Source organism: Mastigoproctus giganteus, chromosome 1 (genome assembly GCF_048544385.1).
Source record: "Mastigoproctus giganteus isolate SK-2022 chromosome 1, ASM4854438v1, whole genome shotgun sequence".
Lineage (NCBI taxonomy): Eukaryota > Metazoa > Arthropoda > Arachnida > Uropygi > Thelyphonidae > Mastigoproctus > Mastigoproctus giganteus.
This window is the reverse complement of record NC_143575.1, coordinates 136,906,764-136,927,324: the sequence shown is the minus strand read 5'-3', so window position 1 is coordinate 136,927,324 and position 20,561 is coordinate 136,906,764. Positions and strand designations below refer to the sequence as shown.

Here is a 20,561-nt window from a genome sequence, read left to right as displayed (position 1 = left end):
GTCTAATCAAGAAGCGTGTGCTACGCACTGCTGCTCCTTCCCACCCGGCTATGGAGGAGCCGCCCCCAGGGGCCTTTCTTATGTTTAACTTCAACGATTTCTCTTCCACTTTCCTCCCAGTTATTACAAAATCATTCAGCTCCCTGTTAGAGTTTGATAAACTTATGGCCTCCACTTCCCTAGAAAATTTCCTCATGTGTGATTTGAATGCAAAATACTCACTGATTTTGTCAGCTACCTGATCATCAACAGCTAAACCATCAATATCGAGGGAACCAAACCAATTTGATTCATATCCTTCCTTCCAGTGTTTACGAAAGTAAAGAGGTTTTTGCTGTTTTTCTTTACATCCTCCACCAAAGATTTCTCATAATCTGCCTTCACTTGACTAACCTTCTCTGTGACTTGACTACAGACTAGTTTATATCTACCATAGGCCTCCATGTCACCCAATACTTTATATGCATCCATGCACTTTTCTTCTGCCAAAACTCTGCCATGAGTTTTATCAGTTCATCATACATCCATCTAGGCTTATACCTTGAAGACTATTTCTTAGTTGGTATGAAAAGCCGATAGTTTCTTTAATTAATTCCTTGAACACTCTCTATTTAGAATTTGCTGATGACCATCATCAGTTGGTCCCATATAGAATTTAAAAACTGTGTGAGACAAAGGTATTTTATTTATCATTATTAAAACTAATTATATTTTAATAAATATGATGTAATAATAATAATAACAAATATACCTACCCTTGGTCCTTCTGTTCCATGTTCACCCTTTTCTCCTTTTGGTCCAGAAAGGCCTTGAGGACCCTGCAAATAGGTAAGAATAAACTGCACTTAATGACCATCCATATTGTACACATCCTCACACTGATATTTGGAAATGCAATTATTACCAATTCAGTGCACTGAAATCTCAAATCTCACCTAATGCACAAGTATAATACACAAGTATACATCACATATTTACACTAAAAATAAAAATAAGTAATACATATTTTCATATATATATATATATATATATAGTAACGAATAATGGTACTAAGAAGCTAATTAATATAGGGGGAAGTGCCTGTATGAAAAAAATAATAATGGTAATATAGCTTATGGATCAGGGACACTGCAATAGCAAAACATACCCTACAGCCATAATGTGTATATATATAATATTGTAAGTAGAACGCGTAGATAATTGGTTTAAGTCTAATGAAAATATGGTATACACTGGGAGCGACATATGGAATGAAAAAGAGGAAGAAATGGACTGGAGATTAAAATAAGAAGTGAAAAAGTGACTAAAATGGAATAACATTGCGGTGTCTCTCACAATTTCAGTGTCATCATCAGAGGTCATCCACCGAAATTATGAAAAAGACAGCAATGCTCTTGCTTCTGTTTCCAACATGATCTGTAAGCTATTGTGCACGTGTGGTTGCCACGTGCTGTGAAGGCAAATTTAGATATGAATTTTGCATTAAGTTTATAAAGGATTATAATATGTAGTGCATACAGATCATGGATGACCTTACAGAAGCAAGTGAAAAGAATTGAAAAACTGGATAAAATAAGGAATATCAGTATAGGCCAGAAGAAACTAACTTACCGTTACTTTGTAAGACTGACCAAAAGAGCAATATGGTGGGGTGCCGGTATACTTATGTGGGGGAACACTAGCGGCTCCTAGTGTTAGGTGTGGGGGAAAAAAAAAATCATTTATGTTATGCTCATGGCTAGTTGGGCACAGCAAATGAAACTGAGGAAGTAACTGAGGAAACTGCCATCAATTACAACATTTATAATGTAGATGAAGAAGGCATTAAAATGATCCCAGATATTAATAAAACTCTCAATAAGGTAAGGAAGAATTGGAAGGTTATTTAGAAATTCACAACTGAAGAATGAAATTTTTTAAATTACATGAAAGCAGAACATGGTGCTTTGGAAAACAGTTTATTGCCAATTCTTGAGCAATTTTCAGAAATAAGATCAGCAACTGCCAAAACTTTGACTGATATTAAAGATCAGCAAAGAAAAGAAACCTCTACCTAATGAACAAATTGGAGGACATTTACGATATATATATTGTGTCAGTCAGCAATAATTAAAAACCCATGATTATGAGGACATTCTTGGATTCAGGGAATATCCCCATGGACTGGAGATGTGCAAATGTATCCCCAATTCACAAAGGTGGATCAAAAGGTGATAAGAGTAATTACAGACCTGTTAGATTAACATCTGTTCTGAGAAAATAATTTTTTTTTTTTTTTTTTTTTTGATTTGGTAGTTGTTGGCGCATCGGCTTCTGTGGCCATATTGCACCTCCCAAGGTTTTTGCAGTACTTTGATCCAAGCCCGAGGCGGGAATCGAACCCGCGACCTTTGGGTTGCCGGGCAGGTACTTTACCCACTCGGCTAGCCCGGTCGGCTGAGAAAATAATGGAGTCACTGGTTAAAAAAGTACTCCAGGATCATCTAGACAAGATTATACTTATAGTTCAGATCCAACATGGATTTGTTGAGTGGGAGAAAACAGAGAGTGGTAATCAATGGACATTGCTCTTTGTGGACTAATAACATTAGTTCCTCCATGTTGGGCCCATTGTTTTTTTTTTATCAATGATATTGATGAAGATATATCAGGCTTAATGTCCAAGTTTTCAGATGATATGAAGGTTAGTAGGGTTGTTAATGACAGTAAGGATGGTACGCTAATGCAACAGGATCTGGTAAAGTTGGGCAGATGGACTAAGAAGTGGCAAATGAAGTTCATTGGCAAATGCAAAGTGCTGCATATGGGTAGCAGTAAGCCCAGAGTACCATACCACCTGCGCAGTACTACTCTCAGGACAGTGGAGAATGAAAAACACCTGGTGATAATTATACAGTCAGATATGAAGTTTTATGAACAGTGCAAACAGGCTGCAAAAGTAGCTCATGTAGGAATTTTGCTACCAGAAATAAGGAGGTGATTATCCCTTTGTATAAAGGACAGGTCACACCTTGAGTACTGCATACAGGTCTGGAGGCCTCATTTTAGGAAAAATGTAGAGCTGCTGGAACGAGTACAGAGAAGGGCAACGAGATTAGTGAGTGGAACAAGGGGTTGCTATTACCAAGAAAGGCTAAAGTTCTCAAAATTGCAAACCTTAAGCCTTTCATGGTAACAGCACCTCCTTGGTAACCTAGGCACTACGAGGTGATCTGATTGAGGGATTTAAGACCTTGAATGGTTTGAGCAAGCTTGATGCTGATTGGATTCTTCCTCTTGCTCAGATTCCACACTTGAGGGTGTCATAAATTCAAATTGAGGAAAGACAGTTGTAAAATAGATGTGTGGAAATTTGTCTTTAGCCAGTGGATGGTTAATTGCTGGAACAAACTTCCAACTGTTGTTGTGGAAGTTGACAGCTTAAATAAATTCAAGGCTGAACTAGACAAACGTTTGGAGTGAACAGATGGGTGAAATGGGACGGTTTTTTTTTTTTTTTTTTAGCTGATGCTACATAAGCTTACTTTCTAGCATCATATGCTTCTATTAATGCTAATGCTAATGGTCATGAAAAGATGTTAATTTTAGATTCTAAAACTCTTTGGAAAACAGTTTATTGGCAATTCTTGAGCAGTTTTTAAAAATAAGATCAGCAGCTGCCAAAACCTGGAATGATATTAAAGTTCAGCAAAGAAAAGAAACCGCTACCTAATGAAGAATTTGATGCCATTTATGATATTGTGTGAATCCGGCAATCAGTAAAAATTTGTAATTTCAAAACCAGTAATTTCAAATCTAGAGTACAGCAAAGAGGTCTAGTTTGATTGATTCTGATTTTACTGGTGCAAAAACGACTGTGGCTATACTGCACCAGAAAAAAGTTAAAATAAAAAAAAACAACAGTTTCTGATAACCTTTAAAAATATTACCTTGTCAAATTATTATATAAATAAATATTTTTATATATATATATATAAATACAGGATGTCTCAAAAATATTGGTACAAAAGTTTAGGGGAGGTAGGTAACATCTAAAGGAATTTGAATTGCATAGGAACCCATAACCGGAAATGTCAAGGGAAAGTAGTAGCAGAGGGCACAAGAAGCAGAAATGACACAAGACAGTAATTAGTGGCAAACATTTATTTGACATAATATTAACAATGGAGTATGAGATGGATGCATTTCATGATGTTACAACAGATGCTCGAAGGTTCCACTATGAGATGCGATGCATTCGTGACACCGACGCGGCATGGATTGGCGGACACAGACAAACACACCTGGAGTTTCTTTGACAGTAGCAGCAGTGCAGACGAGTCTCGCCAGAAGATACTTTCCATCTCCACAGGCGATTCATACACGATAGATTTGAGGGCCTCCCACAGAAAGAAATCAAGGCTTGATAAATCAGGTGAGCGTGGGGGCCAGGCAACGGATCCACCACGGCCAATCCATCGACACCCAAAATGCCTGTTCAAATGGTCATGAACACACCTTCCATAATGGGCAAGCGCCGCGTCATGTTGAAACCAAATGTTGCATCTCACATTTGCTGGAACATCGTCAAGTAACCCTGGTAGAACTTGTTCAAGAAAGATCCGATATTTAGCGGAGTTCGTGTGGGATTGTAACAGGTATGGGCCGACTAAGTAGTCACCGACCATACCTCCCCACACATTTATTGTGAAGCAATCTTGTGCCGGATGGGGGCGCACACCGTGTGGGTTGTCATGAGCCCACACATCAGTTGTGCTGATTGAATAAGCTTTCCCGAGTTAAATAAGCCTCATCTGTGAATAAAACATAGGCTGGAAAATTCAAGTCTTGAACACTTCCTTGGAGAAACCACTGTGCAAAAGCCACACAAGCAGGATGACTTGTGTGGCTTTTGCAGGAGCAGTAACTGAACCCTTTGGAGATGAAAGGCGTGTAAAGAATCGTCATGCCAGACCCGCTGTAAACGGCAACGAGACAATCCTAAGGCAGAGGCAACGGCACGTGTGCTGGTAGTAGGATTATTCTGGACGGCATTCAACACACTTTCGTCCATGGAGGGAATTCGCATCAAACGTGGTCTGCCCACACTACTCCTGTTACCTCTAAGTGACCCATAATCGTACAAATTTTGATGCACACGCGCAAACAAACGGTGTTCCGGTACATGTCTGTCTGGGAAGCGTTCTCCATAAATTTGTTGAGTGGCTCAACCACTGCCCTCTGCTAATCCATACACTAGGTACATGTCTGCCAGCACACAGTTCGTATATCGATGCATGCTCTTCGTGCGGTGACTACTGCTTGAATGAATAAACCAGAAATTTTACCTTTCGCAAACTGATGAACAGCGCCGTGTACCAACTTACGGTGATGTTTCCGGTAATGGGTTCCTATGCGATTCACATTCCTTTAGATGTTACCTAGCTCACCTACATGTTTGTACTAATATTTTTGAGACACCCTGTATATAAATAAATATATATCTCAGTATACCCAAACTATTGTCCCAACAACATAAATAACACTTTTAAGTCTCCACATAGTTGCCATTCGTGATCTTGATATTTAATTTTCTCCAGAAGCAACTTTAGATTGTCATAAGTTTCTTTTAAGTAGACTGAATGAGCAACTGGCAAAGATGTGTACTTATCTCCATTAGACAAGAGAACACCTTTTAAACTAGGCACTTATAAAACTAGGCGACATCCCTGCAATATATGAGAGGACCTTCTTGTGAAAAATACTGTATAAACTCCCTTTCACGATTTCTGTACCAGGAAAATGATGTACCTGGAGCAAGTAAGTTATTTGCTTGAAGTCTGGATTCCAGAATTTCAGCTGCATACTTTGGAAGACCAAAGTCCCTTATTAAATTGTTCAGTTCTACTTGCATGAATTGCTGTGCCGCTAAAATATTTTCTGGTGGATAACATTCCTCTTCACTAACCTCTTTAACTTCTGCTTCAGTGGAAAAAAATGTGGACTCCAAAGTTTCTGGTGGAGGTTTTATAGGCAAATCAAGTCCATGAGGAACCGGTCTTATGGCTGACAGTAGATCTGATATTTGATGTCCTTTTTATTTTTTTGAATTATAACCTTTAACATCACATACACAAAAGTAACATTCAGCATGGCTTACTGGCTCGTGCCACACCATAGGAATAGCAAATGGCAAGCACACCTTTTTCCTTGACTCCATTTTCTAAGATGTTCGACACATGTATGGCATACTTTAAGCGGTGCCCACGATTTATCTTCGTCGCCTAGTTTTATGTCAAAGTATGCATAATATGATTTTTTTACAAAATCGGTAAAATTTCACCTCTGCTTTACAGGAACAAAACAACCACACATGTAACAAAATATGTTGGGACTGTTTATACACTTTCTGGTTGCCATACTAAAAGAAAACTAACACACAATGAGAGCTCACGACGGTTTTTACTGGAGTACTGTGACTGCATAAGGGATGTGCCACTTATATAGGCTCTGTGGTTGAGTGGACTGTACAAACAAGTGAGTGCATGCTCAGACAAGTTTAACCTGTAACTGCACACAGGAGTCTCCCAGACTCCTATCGGAAAATAAAATTCTGGAAATTACAGATGGGCCAGAAGAGTGGGGTAGGCGGCCATCTACCTTCCTGGGGGACACCTCCGTAGCCAGGTGGGCAGGAGCAGCAGTGCTCAGCACACACACACTTCTTAATAAGACCGGGGTTCTAGCCCATGACCACCAAATACAGAGGATGCGGAAAGGTCAAGAAATGACCACCGCATATCGCCGGAGCAATATGGCCTTAGTTGCTAATGCTCCTAAAAACCAAATAACATAACCTTCCTGAGTCAAGGTCGGCTACCTTGCAGTGTGTGTAGTTACAGATTAAACATGCACAATCTGTTGAATTTGAGGCAAATATTTGATACGGATTACAAATATAGGGGTATAAAACTTGTAAACCATTGCAGAAACTATAGTTATGTATAAATTTGCGTATAATACCTAGGTAATATTTTGTTAATGAATTGTGAAAAATCTTTCATGATAGAAACAACTTCAGTTTAGTAATCAGTAAAAATGCATACATAACTGCCACATACTTTTATTCAAACCCCAGATACACTGTAAACCAGTATAGTCAACTACAAGCTGCCAAGAAGAGACGTAGTTGAGACCACAATAAGACCAGATGGAATACAAGCCTTCTGTTGGGCAGAGTTTATCAACAACATCTTTGATAATCTATTCCAGACTGAGACTGGAGATTATTCCCCTACTCAGAGTGTCATAATTAATGAAAATGCCAACACAGAACCATTATTCACAACTGAAGAACTGGAAACTGCTCTATTCAAAATTAAGAATAATAAATGCACTAGGCATGATCTCCTAGAGGCAGAAATTATCAAGAAATTTGCAGAAATAGCACCAGACAACTCACAGAACTGTATGACCATTGTTTAATAGAAGGCAAATTTCCTAAGATATGGAAAATTGCAGTACTCAGGTTGATTCTTAAGAACCCTGAGAAACCACCTACAGAACCAAAGCCATACAGACCACTAGCCCTTTCCACAGTATTGGGAAAAATATACAAAAGACTCATTAATAACAGGATATCAACATATTACAGTGAAGCAAGCAATCAGCCAGATAGATAATATGGATTTAAGCAGGATAACTCTGTTAGCATTAGCATTAGTAGAGGCGTACGATTCAAAAAAGCAAAAAAGCAAAAAAAAAAAAAAAACTCTCCCATTTCACATTCCATTCGTTCCAAATGCCTGTCCAGCTAAGCCTTAAATTTATTTAGGCTATTAGCTTCCACAACAAAAGATGGAAGCCTGTTCCACCAATCAACTATCCACTGACTAAAGACAAATTTCTGCACATCTGTTTGTATCGTCTGCACTGCTCAGCGAACTTTTGTATCGTCTGCACTGCTCAGCGAACTTCATATTTGACTGCACAATTACCCACAGGAATTTTTCACTTTCCACTTCCCTGAGTGTAGTACCACACAGTTGGTACGTTTCTCTTCGGTTATTGCTACCCATATGCAGTACTCTGCATTTGTCAATGTTGCCACTTCTCAACCCATTTTCCCCACTTATCTAGATCCAGTCAGAGTAGCATACTATCTTTACTGTCGTTAACAACCCTGCCAACCTTTGTATCATCTGCAAACTTGGACATTAAACCTGATATAACTTCATCAATATCATTGATATACACACAAAACAACAGTGGGCCCAAAACCGTACTCTGGGGAACTCCACTAATGACATTCGTCCACAAAGAGCAGTGTCCATTGATTATCACTCTCTGTTGTCTCCCACTCAACCATCCCTTTATCCATTGTAGCAACTTACCCTTAATGCCATACCTCTCCAATTTGTACAACAGTCTTCCATTTGCAACAGTATCAAAAGCTTTCCTGAAATCCAAGTAACATGATATCAAAATTATTTTCGGCATTCAGTTCCTTTGTAACCACATCACTGTAAGCAATCAAATTGGTCAGACAAGATCTCCCTCTAACAAACTCATGCTGTGTCTTAACTATTATTGCAGTCTTGTCTAGATGATCCTGCAATGCTTCTTTAATCAGTGATTACATTATTTTCCCTGGAACAAAAGTTAAACTAACAGGTCTGTAGTTACTGTGTCACCTTTTGAAACCCCTTGTGAATTGGTGATACATTTGCACACCTCCAGTCCATGGGGGACCTCCCCTAAGTCCAAGGAAGCGCTCATAATTATGGATAAGGGTTTACTTACTTCCTTTGCTGCCTCCTTTAACATAACTGGATGGATTCCGTCCACCTCAGGTGCCTTCCTTATGTTTAGCTTCAACAATTTCTCCTCCACTTTGCTCTCAGTTATCACAAAATTGCTTAGCCCCCTGTTATTAGCATTTCAAAAACCTCTGGCACTCCCCTCATTGAATAACTCCTCGTGTGTGAATGTAGATGCAAAATACTCATTCAGTTTATCAGCTACCTAAGCAAGATCATCAATAGTCAACCCATCTATGTCAAGTCGACCAATCTGATTCATCTTTTTCCTTCTAGAGTTTACAAAGTAAAGAACTCTTTGCTGTTTTTTTCTTTGCATCCTTGGACAAAGATTAAGTCCTGAAGGCTTCCCGTTTAGAATTCAACGTTGGTAACATCATCAGTTGATTCCACTGTACAGAATTTAAAAAGTTTTAAATTTATATATATGTGTGTATATATATGTGTGTGTAATATTACGGATAATATAAAGAAAATAAATCCAACAATAATACCATCAGAGACCTAAGACAACGCAAAAAAAAAAAAAAAAAAAAAATTATTATCGCTTTTTACTGACAATCTAGATGACGTCAACTGGGGCCAACCACCCAGAATGAAGGCAAAAACGACAAGGTTCTCTGTTTCTGTGATGATCAATATATGCTAAGTAATTTAAATCTAAACCAAATGTAAACCGGTATAGGCCGAAAATAAATCCAATATAAATCGAAAGATGATAATAAAATTTAGAAATATTAGAATCAAAGGTAAGAAATATAAGTAAAATATAGGATACACTTTGCATTCTTGGTGTCTTACGGCATAGAAAACTTGTACCCACCGGCTTGCAAATTAGAGTGTATCATTTTTTTTTTTTTTTTTTTTTTTTTTTTTTTAAATATATAGTTAATATATATAATAAAACACGCCTGTGTGCTCTGGATTCATAATTTATTTATTTTTGTTACACAGAGCATTAAAATTATGATAAATGAATTAGCTTTCGGCTGGGTGGCAGCCTTCATCAGATTAAAATACTTTGAATGGCAGTTAGAATAGAGATGCACTGCCAGGATGGTACGTGAGACACGTGGTTAATTGTTTGTTGACGTTTGTGGCTGTGATGTATGGTGGTGACGTGGCCAGCAAATTTAACTATATATTCTAATATATAGTTAAATTTATTTAAATTTACTTAAATTCACGCTGAGATAACATGCAAATTCAGCTCAGGGTCCTACTATAGGAACGGGTTTGCGATCCCGGGCATACCCGAGCCACAACTTATATCTTGTAATGTCTTTAAACTGTCCTACACTCTTTATTTTTATTTCTCCGAAATTATTAGGGCAATCCGAGGATGTAGGAGAAACTATTTCTTATCTATACCACTATTTTTCGCCTTTGTGGAGTTCAGGTTCTATTATTCCTACTCCTTTAGTTTTTCTTCTTACTATCTGCATGTTTCTCTATGCGTTAATTTAATTTAATTAATTATTTATTTTTACCGTATCCATCACATAGGGGGCACCACATATTATTTTGACGACTATTACATTATGTCCTAGATACGGTCAAATGTAGTATGTATTATATATTTAATCTTATTTTAATCATTAAATTACGTTCTCTGTCGGGTCAACGATGATTAATATATGCTTACATTTATATTTTACTTATATTTCTTACCTTTGATTCTAATATTTCTAAATTTTATTATCATCTTTCGATTTATATTCGATTTATTTTCGGCCTATACCGGTTTACATTTGGTTTAGATTTAAATTACTTAGCATATATTGATCATCACAGAAACAGAGAACCTTGTCGTTTTTGCCTTCATTCTGGGTGGATGGCCCCAGTTGACGTCATCTAGATTGTCGGTAAAAAGCGATAATAATTTTTTTTTTTTTTTTTTGCGTTGTCTTAGGTCCCTGATGGTATTATTGTTGGATTTATTTTCTTTATATTATCCGTAATATTATAGACATTATGGGTGCATTGCATGATTGCTTGCAACTGCATTGACTCATAAATATTAACTTTCTTTACTTTTTCAATAATTATAATTATATGTGTGTGTATATATATGTGTGTGTGTATATGTATATATATATATATATATATATATATATATATAAATAAATATATATACCACACATATATATGCCATGTAAATTTTGAGAATTTATTCATTAGCAAATAAAGCATACTTCATTTATCGAAACAAGCAGTTTAAAGAAAAATAAAGTCAACAACTGACAAAGATGTAAACAAAAATTTTCACCACAAAAAAAAAAAAAAAAAAAAAACTGTGTAATGCTTGAAATCATGTTTAAAAATGAACAATGTAAAAGAAAAATACAGTATATAAATGAAAGCAGAAGATACATATTTTATAAAAATTAATTATTTGTTTTAGTTTATTAATGAAACATTTTCATAAAAAATACAAAGTTAGAAAAACAAACAAATATTTATTTGTTCTTTTCCACGATTCCTGTTATGTCTGTTGAACTGCTTGTGGATGGAACACTTGCAGCTTCTAATCAAACTGCTGCACTGCTTGACGCTTCTATTGCTTTCTTTAAATACTTTCATAAAACATCTTGTTTACGACTTTGTAATTTGTTTGTATTATATTATAAAGCACCATGTGCACATGCACGACGTCCTGTAGAATGAAGCTATGGTTCTGTTCCATAAATCTAATAACTGTTTCAATGGACTTTTCTGCAGTAGCCCAAGATATCTTTTCTTCTTCAACTTTGTTGTTTTCTTCACCAGATGCTTCTGAATAATCTCTTCTGAACAATCTCTTCTATCTTATCAGGAGTTATAATGCTTTGAATAATTTCTTGATCAGTGAAAGTTACTGCAACTTCAACATCATCTTCAATGTGTATCCACTCTTCTATGTCATTCGCATTAAGTTTGTGTAGAACAGTGCTTCTCAAAGTGGGCGATATCCCACCTTGGGGGCGTTTGAATTATCCATAGGGACGTTAGGAATGAAAGGGGGTGACAGTAATCTGGAAGGCTTCATAGCCTTCCAGATTACTGGAGCACTTAAATAAGGTGCATTCAGATAAGGCAAATAATGACTTGTCTTACTTTCAAAAGCTACGTGACAAATTTGAAAAGCACCCAACATTATTGAGCATGTTTTCTTGTGCGTCGCAACAAAACAACGATGGCTTGCGGGCCTCGTACAATATTTCACTGTTGATTGCAAAAGCTGGTAAGCCTCATACATTTGGTGAAGAATTAATTTTGCCTGAAATTTCTGAAGTTATCAGTACTGTTTTACATAACTCACTGCATGATATAATAAAATCTATTCCACTTAGCAATGATACAGTTCAGAGATGGATAGACGAAATGGCCAAAGAAAGAAAATATCCTAGGCAACATTTTACGAACAACAGAATTTGCCTTACAAATAGATGAATCAACTCTTCCAGGTAACGAATCTTTACTACTAGCATACGTACATTTTATAAAAGATGAAAAGTTGAACGAAGAATTATTATTTGCAAGATATCTAGAAACGTATACCAAAGGCGAGTCTATATTTCAGGTTCCTGAAAAGTTTTTTAAAGACAGGGAAATTCCACTTACAAATGTACTTGCTTGTGCAACGAATGCAGCACTATCAATGATTGGCCATTACAAGGGATTTATGGCTTATTTAAAAAATGCTGTGCCAAATATTATTACTGTTCATTGTGTCATTCACCTTCAGCATTTAGTTGCGAAAAAACTTGGTATTTAACTGCACAATTCTCTACAAACTGTTATTACTGCTATAAACAAAATTAAAGCACATTCTTTGTGCTTTAATTTATTAATGATTGTATATTTTGAAAGCTTTGTGATCAAAACAGTGAAGATTTTAAACGATTTCTATTTCACCCCGAGGTTCGGTGGCTGTCAAAAGGCAACTGTCTCAACACATTTTATGAACTCTTTGATACTGTTGTCGAGTTTTTTGAAGATAGGAACAACAACCTTAGTAATGACCTCAAGAAAATGAAAACTGATAATGCTTATCTTGCAGATTTATTTACTAGATTCAACTCAATGAACTTACATTTACAAGTTCAAGATGTAACTCTTATTAAGGTGAAAACTCAAATTTCAGCATTTATTTCAAAATTAAAGCTTTTTATGCACAACATAGGAGGACGTGAATTGTATCAATTTCCAAATCTGTCAGAAATAGAGAAAAAATAGCTGATGAAACTCTACTAACTTTTTGTAATCATCTAGAAATGTTGCACAGAGATAAGCAGGAAAGGTTCGAAGATCTCCTTAATTTGAAAATTCCAGATTGGTTTATAAATCCTTTTTTAAATAATGACGATGGTGAATGTTTTGTAGAAGAAGAATCGATTGAGTTACAAAATGAAGTTGAACTAAAGCCAAAATTTCAAAATTCATATCGGGAATTTTGGTTACAAAAGAAAATCCCTGACCATTATCCTGCATTGTGGGGAATTGTAAAAAAAATTACTTATTTCTTTTCCAACATCATATCTAGTCGAAACCGGTTTCAGTGCTGTATCTCAATTGCTGACAAAACAAAGAAATTGTTTTGTCAGCAACTGACAATCTGGATGTTGTTAAACGTGGCAATTTACAACTTCTACTTACAGATATTAAACCTAATATTGATAAGCTAATAAATTTCCACCAAGCTCATCCATCACATTAAATATTAAAATATAATTAACTATTTCCATTAATATCATGATTTATTTATGTAATTAACTTTAATTTTTATGACTTAATTTAAGTGACTATAACTGACTTTATTTATGTAGTTGTAATTATTTAGGAGGAAGGAATAAAGTGCAGTAAATAGTTTTCTTTATAATTCACACACATGCATGCAGGGCTGCATTTATGTTTTTGAAGGCAAACAGACAAATATTCATTTCAGTTATTTAGCTTCACTTTATATTGGTGGGCTAAAAAAAAGCCCTCGCCAGGGTTTTTTTTTAGGGGGGGGGGCGGTGATCCAAAAAATTTGAGAAGCACTGGTGTAGAAGGTTGTCTTCCGTATATAATTTACCAGTTTCCATCAGTTCTTTCACTTCAGATACCTTCAGCTTTATGTGAAATCCTTCAAAATCTTTGTTTCGATCAGATTGTAGATCTGCAAACATCCCATTCGGCCATAACTTTCGCTCTTAAAAGATATAGGCTTGACTGCATTCCATGCAGTCGTGAGTGAAAATGTTGCATCTTTGATTGTAAAACTGCATTAAAATTCTGAAGGGTCAACATTCTTATGCATCATTTTCGTCATAAAATCATTTTTATAGTGACATTTAAAGTTTCTAATGACTGCTTGATCCATGGGTTGAATTAATGGTGTTACGTTTTGTGCAAGTAACATGCAAAAATATTTCTGCAATCAGACACTAATTTTGATTCACGTAGGTGGGCCCTACAGTTGTCGAGAAGTAGCAGGCACTTTGTATTTGCAGGCTTCCCCAATTTTCCCAAGTTCTGATGAACTGATGGAACAAAATCATGAACAAACCAATTGCAAAACATATCTTTGTCCATCCAAGCATTCTTTTGGGCATTATAGGTCACAGGTAAGTGCACAATTCCTTTAAAGGCCTATGGGCGCTGAAATTTACCAACCACTAAAAGCTTAATTTTATGCTGACCTGAAGAATTAGCACATATAAGAATGCCTACTCTTTCCTTATAAAGCTTAAACCCTGTTGCATTTTGTTCTTGGTTGCCAGCCAACGTTTTTGTGGGCAAACACTTCCAGTACCCAGCTATTTCAGCAGCATTATAAATTTGATTGGTTGTAAGGTCATAGTCAGATACAATTTTTTTCAAAGGATGCACTATATTCTGTTGCTGCTTGTGTATCAGCCAACTGTATTTCTCCAGCAATATCTAACTGTCTAATACCATGACAAGTCTTGAAATTCCTAAGCCATCTATCACTAAATGTGCACTCTGATTCAATGTTCATTTGCTCCTTTAAAGACCTTGCTTTGGCAATAATTATCGGCCCAGAAATTGCCAAACCTTCCGTTCGTTTTAGCAGAAACCATTCATATAACACTTTATCGAGATTCTCTAATTTTGGCTGATGTAAATTTTTTCTCTCAGCAATTTTATTGTAAGGCTCAGATGAGGCTGTGAATCCTAGAATTTTATTCTTTGCCTTTTTTTATATCATAAATTGCAGACTTTCCGATGTTGTATGTTTCCATTAAAAGAGTATTGCTCACAACACTTTCTAGTTTCTTAATTATTTCAAGTTTGTCACTCAGTTTCAACATGTTCTTCTTTCTATTCATACCATGAAGTTTATCTATTTTAGGAGCCACTACTGTGGGCTTGTAAATACTATGCTATATATGGTAAATGGAAAGAGAAGGACAAAAATTATCGCGTTGCCATGGTTTGATTGCTCGTTTCAAAATGGCAACCACGAGCTAGTTCATTGTTGCTGGACATCTGTAGCACTCAACGCATGTATGTTGTTTGTTTGTTATTTGGTTTTTAGGAGCATTAGCAACTAAGGCCATATTGCTCCGGGATATGCGGTGGTCATTCCCTGACCTTTCCGCATCCTCCGTATTTGGTGGAGACAGGCTCGAACCCCGGTCTAATCAAGAAGCGTGTGTTACACACTGCTGCTCCTTCCCACCTGGCTACGGAGGCACCGAACACATGTATGTGAACACACAAAAGTCTGCTAAATTTAAAAAGTTTGTGAGTTTTCGAAAAGTCTGGATTCTCGGGTGGTCCGGATTTTTGGACTTTTACTCTGTGTGTGTGTGTGTGTGTGTGTGTGTGTGTGTGTGTGTGTGTGTGTGTGTGTGTGTGTGTGTAGAAGCAGTATAAGTTTAAAAATAAATTATCTAACTTAGATATGCATGTATATATTAATGGCTTGTAAAAACTTTAAAACTGCTGACACATGGTCTGGAGTACTGGATACAGGCCTCATTTTAAGAAGGATGTACCTGTGAGTCTAAAACGCTGATGGAACTGATATTACGGTAATACTCAAGTCAAGTGGACCCAATTTCGGCGAAGTCCGGACGGTCTGTGACAGCCAAATCTTCTGCTTGCACCTTCACGATGGTGGGACTGTTAGTAATCCTGTGTATAACCTTCACGCACCAGTACATGGTGGGTTACCATCCAGGTGTGAACCAACGTAAGCAGGAGTCGAGGTGTGGTGCCCACACCACATGGAGGAATGCTGCCCCTCTATGTTACCAGGCAGTATTAGGTGGTAGATGACTCTCATCAACTGGTGCAATACCACCACTTTGCTTATTGGAGGCTTGAAGTGGTGGAACCCATGTTTAGTCTCTAGAGCTAAGTTCCGGTCAACCCTTCCCCATCTCTTCCATCATGCAGTATGATTGATGACTTTTGAGGTTATGATGAACATCGTGGTGAGACCGAATATTCCATACACTTTGAGGGTACAGCTCTAAAATGGTGTTCGCAGGCCGGCCACTAATTACTACACCAGACCGAACCTATTGGTAACTCGCTAGGAGGCTTCGGGATCAGCTAGTGTATAATCTTGTTACCTCTACTCTGCCAGATAGTGGTGTGCATATGGGGTAGTGTGCATATAGGGAGAACGGAAGAGACAACAGATGAATTTATGACAATGGACCCCATATGCACACACCCGAGTGGTGTGCATATGGGGTCCATTGTCGAGGCTACATTATGTCAAGGATCTGGGTATATTCTTACGATGTCTACGCCATATCCAAAAATTTCATTACTTCATACAGCATGTCCTACCCACTTTTTTTACTATTGAATACACCGTGAATTGTCAAACTAATAGAGCAAGCTTATGTGAGAAAAGATCTAAACCTCCCAAACACTTCCTAATTCATTTCACAAATACACGTGGTCTCAATTCTAATCTCAATGATGTCCATTTCCACTTGCAGTCTGCCAAACTCCATGTACTTTTTCTGACAGAATCTCAGTTATCAGTTTATTCAACTACTGTTCATCTCAGATGCCCAAATTATTCGCTGTACGATTCTTTTCGCCTCAAAGGTGGTACTTGTGCATATGTCCGTTCTGATATTCCCTGTCAGAGACTTGGAAATTTGGAATCTCCTCTCTTTGATCTTCTCTGGCTTAAAATCTCTCTACCTCATTGTGTCAAATTCATCTGTTGTCTCTACCATTCTCCCAACTCCATTAATCACTTGGAGCTCTTTGATTTCCTCTCTTTGTGACTTGACTTTCTCCAGTCCAACTTTCCTAACAGTCAGGTAATTTTCCATGGTGATTTTAATGTTCACAACTCCAGCTGGCTTCCATTTTCTAGTCACACTGACCCAGCTGGTCAAGATGCTGAGGATTTTGCAATTACTAATGATCTTGCACAGATTGTTCATTTACCTACAAGAATACCAGACAATCCTAATCATACAGCCAACAAGCTCGATCTTTTTCTCACAAACAACCCTTCTAAATACACGGTCAAAGTGAGAGGTCCTTTAGACACTTCAGATCACAAATTGGCGAATGTCTTTTCTCCATCTCCAGTGGAATCTTTATCTCATGGCTATTCCCAACCTCGTGTTGTTTGGCATTACAAGAATGCAAAATGGGATGACCTGCGAGACTTCTTTTCTTCTTATCCTTGGTCGGATTACTGTTTCAAAACTTCTGATGTCAACGTTTGCTCAGATCGTGTCAGTGAAATTATTCTTGCAGGAATGGAATCCCTTATTCCACACTCCACTTTAAAATCTCACCCTTTATCTAAACCTTGGTTTTTCAATAAATGTTATAAGGCTGATCAAGAGAAGAATGTTGCATATTGTAATTGGCTTGTTTATAATTCTTCAGTTTCATTTTCTGCCTACACCAAAGCTCGCAACAATTGTAAAGCAGTTATTAACCAGTCCAAACTAGAGTTTGAAGAGGCTAAAAGTAGAAAACTTGCTTCTTGCCCTAATGGTAGTTGAGCATTCTGGCCTCTTTCCAAAGCTATTGGCCGCAACTTTTGCCCATTACTGCTCCCATCTCTGTCCAAACCAGATGGTTATGTTGTCACTTCAGCCAAGGATAAAGCTGACCTGCTAGCATCCCATTTTTCTTCCAACTCATGCATTAACGATCTTAGTAAAACACCTCCCACTATTCCCAACACGCTCCATTCAATGCCTCCTGTGGTCTTCGGCAAAAGGATGTCAGAAGGATTTTGACGAATCTTGATGCTAAGAAAGCTCCAGATCCCGATGGTATTTCTCCACTTGTTCTCAAAACCAGTGCTCCTGAACTTACTCCTATTCTTTGCCGCCTTTTTTCACTTTCTTATTCCAAAGGTGTTTTTCCTTCTGCTTGGAAATTTCCTCATATCGAGCCAGTTCCTAAAAAGGGTGCCAAATCCCTCCCATCCAATTATCGTCCCATTGCAATTACTTCTACTCTTTCTAAAGTAATGGAGAAATCAATTAACCGCTAAATTTTAAACTACCTAGAAACCTTCCATCTGATCAACGATCGCCAGTATGGATTCCGTCAGTGTCAATCCACTGGTGATATTCTGGCTTATGTTACCCATTTATGGACTAAATCAATGGAAAGGTTTGGTGAAACACAAGTAGTTACTCTTCACATCTCAAAGACTTTTGATCGTGTTTGGCATAAAGGTCTTCTAAACAAGCTTCCATCTTATGGTTTGCCAACTGTTTTTAGTAATTGGTTATCCAGTTTTCTCTCTGATCGCTCACTGAGGGTGATGGTAGATGGCTATCTGTCTTTTAACTTCTCCACTAATGCCGATGTCCCTCAAGGTTCAGTTCTTTCCCCCACTCTTTTCCTCTTATATATTAATGACCTTCTTCCATTGACTGGAAATCCTATCCATAGTTTTGCCGATGATAGCACATTGCATTCCACTTTCCATTTTGAGAAACCTTGTCCTGCTCAATCAGCTTCAACTTCTCGAACATCTACTACTAATTCCTTAAATGCTGATCTTCAGGTAATTCTCCAGTGGGGCAAAGACAACTCAGTTGATTTCAAACCTTCTAAAACTCAGTCTTGTCTTATATCTTGCAAAAAGGATTCTTCTGCTCCTATGCTTATCTTTAGTGACACTCTGATTTCTAGGCAAAATGATATATCTCTTTTGGGAATTACCCTGACTTCTAATCTCTCTTGGCACAAGCACATTACAAATATTGCTTCTTCTGCATCTAAAAAACTTGGTTTTTTCTTTCGCTCTCGGCATTACTTTTCTTCCAAACAGCTACTCACACTGTATAAATCGCAAATCCGCTATGCCATAGAATATTGTTCCCACATCTGGGGTGGTGCCCCCAAATCCTCTCTCAGGCTTCTTGATTCCATTCAGAAGAGGGCAGTTAGGTTAAATAATTAATGACTCATCTCTAACAGAGTCTCTGCACTCGCTGTCTCATAAACGTACTGTTTCTGCTGCATGCCTCTTCTACAGATACTTCCATGGGCACTGTTCTTCAGAATTAGCTTTTATAATTCCTGCTCTCTCTCTTTCAAAACAGTCCAAACACGTGCCGCCACCAGCCAACATCCATTTACTGTCCAACTTCAAACTCACAGAACCAACTTGTCATCTTCCTAGTTTATTCATTCAACTGCCGTTTTCTGGAACAACCTCCCTTCATACGTATTTCCTGAAAATTACAGTCTACAGAAGTTCAAGTCCAATGTCAACAAATATCTTCTTTCTTCTTCTCAACCAATCCAACCCAAGCACGGTACTAACACCTCTCGTGTTTGGGGTTATCTAATGAACTAATGAGACTCGTAATAGAGAAGAAAAATGCATGGGATGCATATAAATTATCAAGCGACTCAGAAGCCTATGGCAGATATAAGCTAGTCTGTAATCAGATGACAAAGGAGTTAGGCAGGCGAAGGCAGATTACAAGAAATCCTTGGCAGAAGATGCTAAGAAAAACAGCAAGGATTTCTTTACTTATATAAACTCTAAAAGGAAGGGGATGAATCTGATTGGTCCACTTGACATCGATGGTTCGACTGTTGATGATCCTGCTCAGATAGCAAACAAACTGAATGAGTATTTTGCATCTACATTCACACATGAGGAATTATTAAGGTTTCAAAATGGCAGAAGGTTATCAAATTGTGGCAGGATACTTAATGATTTTGGAATAACTGAAAGCAAAGTGGAGGAGAAATTGTTGAAGTTAAACATAAGAAAAGCACCTGGGGTGGATGGGATCTATCCAGTTATATTAAAGGAGGCGGCAAAGCAACTAAGCAAACCCTTAGCCATAATTATGAGAGCGTCCTTGGACTCAGGGGAGGTTCCCACGGACTGGAGATATGCAAATGTATCCCCAATTCACAAAGGGGAATCGAGTAATTACAGACCTGTTAGTTTAACTTCTGTTCCGGGTAAAATAATGGAGTCACTGGTTAAAGATGCATTGCAGGATCATCTAGACAAGACTGTGGCAATAATTCAGACACAGCAAGGGAAAGTCTTGTCTCACAAATTTGATAGGATATTATGATGTGGTTACAAAGGAACTGGATGCAAAAAATAATTTTGATATCATATATTTGGATTTCAGGAAAGCTTCTGACACTGTTGCGCATGGAAGACTATTGTACAAATTGGAGCAGAATGGTATTAAGGGTAAGTTGCTACAATGGATAAAAGGATGGTTAAGTGGGAGAAGACAGAGGGTGGTAATCAATGGGTGCTGCTCTTTGTGGACTAATGTTATT

The 20,561-nt window shown here is 37.5% G+C and overlaps 1 protein-coding gene across 1 annotated transcript in view; it reads right to left on the bottom strand.

Moving 5' to 3' along the window:
- Positions 1 to 20,561, bottom strand: part of LOC150091155 (uncharacterized) — a 1,391,089-nt gene that overhangs the window by 869,556 nt on the left and 500,972 nt on the right. Inside the window, exon 12 of the mRNA XM_090374518.1 lies at positions 756 to 818. Within this exon, the coding sequence (XP_090230644.1) occupies positions 756 to 818 (63 nt within the window). The remainder of the gene's footprint in view (positions 1 to 755; positions 819 to 20,561) is intronic.